General features: G+C 32.9%; 1 protein-coding gene across 1 annotated transcript; it reads right to left on the bottom strand.

Moving 5' to 3' along the window:
* Positions 1-2,227: 2,227 nt before the first annotated feature.
* On the bottom strand, positions 2,228-7,163 carry LOC112029346 (uncharacterized). Its single transcript, XM_024062035.2, has 12 exons — positions 6,493-7,163; positions 6,261-6,339; positions 5,712-5,813; positions 5,487-5,603; positions 4,816-5,071; positions 4,557-4,714; positions 4,076-4,434; positions 3,875-3,974; positions 3,616-3,675; positions 3,331-3,414; positions 3,129-3,245; positions 2,228-2,765 (listed from the first exon to the last, which is right to left on the bottom strand). The coding sequence occupies exons 2-12, from the start codon at positions 6,318-6,320 to the stop codon at positions 2,466-2,468; spliced, it is 1,713 nt and encodes a 570-aa protein (XP_023917803.2). The 5' UTR covers positions 6,321-6,339; positions 6,493-7,163; the 3' UTR covers positions 2,228-2,465.
* Positions 7,164-8,572: the final 1,409 nt, after the last annotated feature.

Below are 8,572 nucleotides of genomic sequence, written 5' to 3'. Positions count from 1 at the left end.
TACAAATGTACATATATAGCTTTGGTTTTGATTGCACAGTTCGATAGCTTCACTAATGTGCTCAAAAAATGGATGACTTAGTACAAATGTACATATAGGGAATTAATTGATGGGGAATGGGTATGTGAGAGTACAAAGAAATTTAATTACTCTGAGTTAATTAAGGAGACGCATGAATATAATATAACATCTTTCTACAAAGTCGGCTTAGGACAATTCCATTCACTTACACAATAAATGTTTACAATCCAAAATTATAACCATACCATTGTAACCATACCATTAAGGGGTTGGCAATGAGTCAAGATTATGCCCTTGACAAGAAGCTAAAAATGGCACCAAACTCTGTCATCATTGATTTAAGGATAAAGTTTAGTTATAAACTTGGTTGTAACTAATGATTATAACTCTACTCAATATTTTCTTATTAGATATGAATTTTGACAAATTCACTATTATATTATATTGTTTTCTTACATCCTTTATGCTTGTGAAATTTCTTGACAATCAAAGCGTAATAGCTATATTATTAATCTAATATTTAAATTTTAAGTTTTTGTAGTATAAATTATGCATAAAAAATAAGTTTATGGATTGAATAATAAATAATATCTGATTAACATGAAATTAAACATGTGAATTAAAAACATAAAAAACATACAATTTAATGGTTAAAATTTTAAAATATATGACCATGTTAATTTTTAGCGGGATTTATAATCATCGTCATGACAAAATTTGTGACTTAAATGAGTTTTCCCAAAAAGAAAAATGGCCCATCTTTGGACCACAAGCCAATAATTAGAATATTTTCTATTAAGTAGGGAATTGCACCGGTGGCTTTCTTTGAACACTGGACTTGACAACTTCATATGGGCTTCTTGTCCTTATCTTTTTTAGGTTCTAATCAATAGAGTATGGAATGCCCAAATCCCAATTAATGTTCATCAACGTGTCAGACAAAGTGATGGTCAGTGATCTGTCACTGTTTACACCATTCTTTAATGATATTTGCGTTGTTTCAACTTCCAATTGTCAATAAAGTTGGCAGCTTTCAATTGTGCAGAAAGTGATAAAAAATCAATACTACTCGAGGGAGATCAAGAATAGATAATAACTTATGTGTTTATATAGCCCCTTTTTATTAATGTGCCCACATTTTTTTTGAGGGGGATTAATGTGCTCACATGGTTTAGCATTTTTGGAAACTTATTTAATTTCTTTACTTATGTACGGTATTTAAAATCCCACGTTACTTTTGAAAATAATAGTGTTTATTTTCGGTTTTATCTACTTTTAGCAAATAAACTGGTAGTTGAATTCAAGCAAATCCTTTTTTATTTTTTATATAAATTATGCATAAAAAATAAGTTTATGGATTGAATAATAAATAATATCTGATTAACATGAAATTAAACATGTGAATTAAAAACATAAAAAACATACAATTTAATGGTTAAAATTTTAAAATATATGACCATGTTAATTTTTAGCGGGATTTATAATCATCGTCATGACAAAATTTGTGACTTAAATGAGTTTTCCCAAAAAGAAAAATGGCCCATCTTTGGACCACAAGCCAATAATTAGAATATTTTCTATTAAGTAGGGAATTGCACCGGTGGCTTTCTTTGAACACTGGACTTGACAACTTCATATGGGCTTCTTGTCCTTATCTTTTTTAGGTTCTAATCAATAGAGTATGGAATGCCCAAATCCCAATTAATGTTCATCAACGTGTCAGACAAAGTGATGGTCAGTGATCTGTCACTGTTTACACCATTCTTTAATGATATTTGCGTTGTGTCAACTTCCAATTGTCAATAAAGTTGGCAGCTTTCAATTGTGCAGAAAGCGATAAAAAATCAATACTACTCGAGGGAGATCAAGAATAGATAATAACTCATGTGTTTATATAGCCCCTTTTTATTAATGTGCCCACATTTTTTTTGAGGGGGATTAATGTGCTCACATGGTTTAACATTTTTGGAAACTTATTTAATTTCTTTACTTATGTACGGTATTTAAAATCCCACGTTACTTTTGAAAATAATAGTGTTTATTTTCGGTTTTATCTACTTTTAGCAAATAAACTGGTAGTTGAATTCAAGCAAATCCTTTTTTATTTTTTCAATTTAGTTGATATCCATAATTCTTAGGTTAAAAAAAAAGAAAAGAAAAAAGGAATTCAACGATATAGTTTAAAGCCCGAAGGAAGTGTCAAAAATTGAATCAGGAACTAACTTATTAATTTATTTGATTTTTGGTCTAAAACTAACTCTTCACAAACCATAGGTACATGCGGAACCCCTCAGTGGAAGAGATCATTCATCTCAATACTGCTTACAATGAGACCATATATACATCTAGCTCACATACACATTCTGTAGCTGTCTATAACAAAATTGTAACCTGAAAGCCCTTAAAACCCAAGCAATAAAGAATTTAATTGAAGCAAGAGTTTATTATGTGTATAACAGGTACCTAAAATTGAACTCATATGGCATAACTTGGACAAACTGTGAAAGAGGCTCTTTTTTTCCACTCTCAAGGAACTTAATTGCTTCTTTGGCAAGTTCATTTGGTAACTGAAGGCAGATCCAATCAAGCAATGACTCCAAGTCCTTTGCAAAGTCAGGTAAATACCAATCCAACAACTTTGGGATTGCAAACTTTGTAGCTGAAACTCCAATTGCAGCCTGTAAGAACTCTTTTTTAGCCACTTCCAGTTCGTTCTCAACCTGAGATGCGGTATACACTCTCACCTTCATATGGAGTAGTTCATAAATCAGTAATGCATCATTGTATGGAACTCACTTAGGCACTAGCAAAAGTGGGAATTGAAAGAGTCTTGATTTAGACATTATTGGGTGCTAGGAACATATTAGAATTCTTGTATTAGTTGAGAAATTATCACAGTGAAGGTCAGGAAAGAAGTTAAAAACTTAAAATATATATTGAGAAATATTTTAGTGCTACCAAGTATAAATGAGTGCATTGGTGAATCTATTGCTAGTTTTAAAGTTTCATTGAACTTGGGACCACTGAAGAACTTCATTAAATTTTCTCAAGATAGATGTGGGACTAAGATTGATAACTGAGGCAAAGCTGACTACTCATAAACTTACAGCAGGTGAGGACCAACTTCCACAGGATAGCGCAAATGTCACCAACGGTTCAGATAACTCTAATCCAAATCTGCTTCTCACTGTCTTCTCATCATTTTTTGCTCCCTTTGAAAATGTCTGGTGGGAGTAAAAGTCAGAAATTTGTTGAAAGAATTTTTATTTCAAGTTGGAATTCTTGTGATAGACTTGACATACTACTTACATATTTTGAGTGGTAAGGCAATCTCAGGATGAAATGTTCGATAGTTATTGCATTTAGCAAGTGCTCCCCCACATTTATTGTTGCCTGAGTAGCAAGCAATGGAACTGCATAAATAATTGGCTCTATCCATGTAATGTTATAAATTTTAAGTTTTGTTTGCAACTAACCGAATTCTAAATAGAGACATTCAAGTACTTGATTTAAATACTCTTTGGCTCAGGTGACAGTAGATTAAATATATTGTTACTGTAGCAAGAAGATAAGGAGTTTCTGGATAGTCTGTACCTTCTGCATTAAAGCAACAACCATCTCAGGACTTTCTGGTATGCCGTATTCTAGGAATGCCTGAAGCAATACAGTATAGTTTAAGGCTCTTTGTTTTACACTTAACAAAGGTACAGAAAAATGCAAGTGAGGAACATAAACTATCACTAACTTAAAAAAAGAAAAAAAAAAAACCTTTCATTCATGTGGACCTTGATATGTATTCTCAACAGAACAGTTGACATAATGAAACAAGTATTCATGTAAAGGATTCACATACATTCATCATGCAGGAATTGTAAATGTTTATCCAGAATGCAAGCTTCTCCTGATGGGTATGGCTTTCTAAGTTGACAGAGGCAAGTTTCCCAAGAAGTAGTCTGAAGAAATCAGAAAATAAATTTAATGCGACTTCTAGCATACTGTAGATATCATGAGTAAAATGAGAATCTTTCATAGTTATATGAAACAGAAAATTTACTTTAATCTGCTAAGTAGAAACATAGAATTTGCTGTTCGGTTGAGATTGATTGACCCAGCTTCAATTTGACATAATTTCTTGTATGGACCAATGTCTCTGTTTCCAAACTCTGAACAAATACCATAAGGGTCCCAATATTTTGTTTCTTCACTGCTTTCTCTAGCTGCTAATGTTGAAAGGGAGGGTAAATTTTCTGCACTACTTCGATTTTTCGTAGAACTCAATCTTAGGAGAATGCTTGATAAGCACTTCACAATATTTTCAGAAATTCTGTTTGGGCTGTCATTGTCTGACAGTCTGAGTCTTTCATCAAGAGTTTCCGCTTCTAGACTTGCTTGGTCTTTTACTCTGCGTTCTAGCTGGACATTTGAAAATTCATATTCATTTCATTGAATACAAATGAATAAGTAAATATCACCACCCCCCCCACCCCCCCAAATAAAAAAAAGACCAAGTGAAAATTAGTGAGATTAGTGCATACTTGTAAATTCTGAGGATTTAACCGCTTCTCTGCTGATAGATGGCTTGTGATAGGTCTCTTAACTGGAGTTTTAATTGTTAGAGATTTATGCATTGAGGATCCCTTTTGGTTCCTTGTTGAATTAGTACATGGTTGGTCCTCTTTTCCCCGACCATCATCTGGGATGAGAGAAGTGGACAAGGCTTCAAATCCTATTTCCAGACACATGTATGTTCTTAATGTATATGCTTTTATACATTGAGTTAAGCAGACAGCTTACCAGGAAGAGACGGTTTATGCCTCCGTAGGGAGGTAGCGGAATCAACCACATTTTGAGTTGAGAACTTGCCTTGCTCCGATTTGTGATTCTTAGAGGGGTATGGGGCATATGAATCAGCTGAATTCTCTACGCTTCTTTTTGTGGATGAAATGTGGACAGCTTCCTGATACAGGTCCTGTCTAAAATGCACAACTTGTTCTTCAAGCCGAACCACTTCCTCTTCCAAAACAGCCACCTCAGCCAGAAGCTCCAATGTCTACACAAGCGAAAATCCATATTAAAGAATACAATTTCTCATTGAAAAATATGAAAATGCTCAGATAAACTATTTGGTTTCTCTGTTCTCTACCTTAAAAATCTATCAATTCAGTTCAATCATCTCTCTCACTACCTACTTGAACTATGATTATTGCCACTATAAGCTTAGAATCTAACCATTGATGAACTAGTTCACTTGAATTGAACTTTTTGTTAATAAACACAAAAAGGAAAATCTGTTAAAACATAAAACAGAAATGGAATTATGAGTCCAAGCAGATTGTGAATTACTAACATTGATGAACTAGTTCACTTGAATTGAACTCGTTGTTAAGAAACATAAATAAGGAAAATTTGTTAAAACATAAAACAGAAATGAAATTATGAGTCCAAGAAGATTGTGAATTACTAACATTAGCAGGGAGATAAGGGGGAAGACGAGGTAGAGCTCCCAAAGGTCTGTTGAAAGCCCTCTCCAAAGCTCTGTGAACATTCTCTTCGTGCCTAAGCTTCTTCTTAAGCTTATCAACCTGAAAGTCAAAGTTTCAAACTGAACTGTCAAAAACAGAGGAAAATAAATGAATTCCAAACAAACTAACAACAATAAGAAAAGGGTCTATGAGAAATTGTATTTATACATCTTGCTGCAAAGCAATTTTTCTTTCCTCGCTGGAAGTCCGTCGACTCTGGGTAGCTTTTGCAGCATCATTTTGCTTTCTCCCCTGCATATCCAGCTTCTCCTTTAAGACAACAATAACACAATCAGCTTCAACAAGAAAAACAATGCAATAGACCGAATTACATGTATGCATAAAGTTATTCTTTTTTAAACAGAAAGCATATATGGAAATCTATGACCCTTACAAGCTACACAAACAGTGAAAGGAATAAATTCTTTTTATTGGGAAAATTCTGTGAGGACATGGATTCAATTGCCCAGATATAAAACCGTGAAAAAGACACCTTTCTCAGATTCTCATCAAAAAGATTTTACTTTTGCAAAATTTCTGGAGATTTGAGTTTCAACTGAAGCCATATTTTCAGGTGAAAACAGTAACCCCCACCACATGTGAATAAATTACACACTTCACGGATTGGAAGTTGCAACATCTACAGTAGAAAACCGTTTTTCAAAAAACATATACTCATAATAATATAAAATTAACTTCGAAGCATTTAAGGATTACTTTTTCTTGTTTCATAGGAGCTTTCATAGACTGAAGCGAAGTTCTGACTCTGGTATTCATGTTTTGAATTCCGTCAAATCTGCACCAACATCACCAAACCCAATTCAACACCATAATTAACAATCACAAAAACAAGGAATAGCAATGATGAGATAAAGAAACAAATTCAAAGCACACCATTCCAAAAAATACTACATTGAATTTCTTTCAATAGAGATGATCAGAGTCAGACCTTCATCAAAGTGTTTCAGTTCATTGACTTTAGCAAGAAACTTGAACGAGTTCAATGCCAACGCAAAAAGGTAGCTGTAAATAACAGCGCAGTGATCACTCCAATCTCAGCATTCCTCGTTTACAGTGAAGTAAAGTGTAAAACCAAAGAATACCCAGATAACAAACGGTCAAGTTTTCGAGGTATACGACTTTGGATTATGCAAAAAACATAGAGAATTGTACGTGTGTGGACAATCTATATATGGTCTAGCTGAGTCTATAGCTGTATCTTCCACCTTTTTCTTTATTTCAAGAAAAGAAGAAGAAGAGAGAGAGAGATTGAGAGAACGTGTCAGGTAGCTTTGGTGTGAAAGGTAAATTGGTTGGCTTTCTTTGCCAAAAGGCCTAAGTGCAAAGCAAATGCAGGAAAAGCGCAATATAGTACCGTACGCAACAAAATGCTAACGCACTATGGAGACTCTAAATGGGTGTCAGTCAGTTACAACTCTTCTCTGCTTTTGTCACCATGAATCAGCTTGCAACATCGCTTTATAATCCAATTGTGATAGATTCTGTCGAATAAATTGGATAATTATGAAACGCGGTAATAATTGTCTCATGCATGAGATATTTACATCTTTCATCTTTTCTTTTTATCATAAGTAGGTTTCACACATATATACATCATTTTTTCATAGTGTGAGCCCTACGTAATCTGGATCGCATAACATTGTGAGACTCACGTGCTCTGAGAGTGAAAATGCATATATGTAATAAATATCTTACTGATATTCAATAGTCACTAAGTCATTACAAGGAGCTTAATAGACATCCTTTGTCCTATTTTAGATGTTCTATTAATCACGATAAGGAAATAAATTAAAGAGAAAAGGTGTAGTAGATTATGATTTCTTTTTTATAGGAAAAGTATATTGTGATTTCTGGAATATAAAATAGAAAATTTGAAATAAAATATTTTATCATTGCATCATTTGGATGAGTTGGTACCTCTCTAAGTGTTTGAGGGAGCAAGGAACAACGTATTTACTATTTAAATTTTTCTAACCATCATTAAAAAAGAAGAAGAAGAGAGGGATAAAATATTTTAATTCACAAACGAGCTCTAATTTTAACTTTTTTTTTGAGCAGAGGTAAGTTACTGTAACTTTTATTTTTATTTTTATTTTATTTTATGGAAGTAGCTGTAATTTTAACTTAACTAATAGTTGGTGACACCCAGAATTTTCTCTGTGACTTTACACTTCTTTAGTTGCCTTTTTGAGCAATGTTTCCAAAATACCCCTTAACTATATGCTTGGATATACAAGGAAGTAAATGTAAAAGAGAAGGAACATTAGTGCTATTTTCATTAAATACTAAAGTTTTGTTTTACTATATGTTATTGCATTTTTATATTTATATGATGGGGTTGACTCCAAAAGTTTTATCACTAGTAAGTCCCAAATTGGTAGGGCTTCCTATAATCCTATGCCTTACTGGTTTATGGATTTGGAAGTGAACTATGAGGTGGATTAATTTAAATAGTGATTTAAAATTTATGGGCGGGTATTTGTGGGCAAAAGCTGCCAAAGTCACATGTGCGCCAACTAAACATTTTTGCGTTTATGTAAAAAAATAAAGCTTAAAGCTGTCGGCTGTCAGGACATTAGAGTTTAGACAATTTATGGCTTATGAAAAAAAAGAAAAAAGAAAAAGAAAAAAGAAAAAGATTTAGTTCATGTAACATTAACATGGTAATTCATGATTCTTACTTTATTAAATCCACAGTCAGCTCATGAATCCAAAAAAAAAAAAAAAATCAGGGGGGTTTAAGAAATGCATTGTAAATTCAATATGAAACATGTGGCTATTATTATAGAAGATTTTTTTTTAATTAATTAATTTTAAAATGAGTAATTGAAACCTCTCGCTATAGTGTCTTTTACAGAAATTTTTATTCCTTTAGTAAGCAAAATTAAATAATAATAAAAGTAAATTAAAAAAAAATAAGGTTAAGTGGAAATAAACTCACAAACTAGTGTCTTAGCAAAAGGAACACCATTAATCCTCTCAAATTCAGAGAAAGAGAAAAACTAAGA

The sequence above is a fragment of the Quercus suber genome, unplaced genomic scaffold, assembly GCF_002906115.3.
Source record: "Quercus suber isolate HL8 unplaced genomic scaffold, Cork oak 2.0 scaffold_471, whole genome shotgun sequence".
NCBI classification, from domain to species: domain Eukaryota; kingdom Viridiplantae; phylum Streptophyta; class Magnoliopsida; order Fagales; family Fagaceae; genus Quercus; species Quercus suber.
The sequence above is the reverse complement of the archived record's forward strand: the minus strand, read 5'-3'. Positions and strand labels throughout refer to the sequence as shown.

Excerpts from the sequence above, each read along its gene's own strand:
- LOC112029346 (XM_024062035.2), bottom strand. The coding sequence starts at position 6,320 with ATGAATACCAGAGTCAGAACTTCGCTTCAGTCTATGAAAGCTCCTATG. Across the intron at positions 3,975-4,075 it reads TTTCTACTTAGCAGATTAAA|ACTACTTCTTGGGAAACTTG; the intron begins GTAAATTTTCTG and ends TGATTTCTTCAG. Across the intron at positions 3,676-3,874 it reads ACAATTCCTGCATGATGAAT|GCATTCCTAGAATACGGCAT; the intron begins GTATGTGAATCC and ends GTATTGCTTCAG.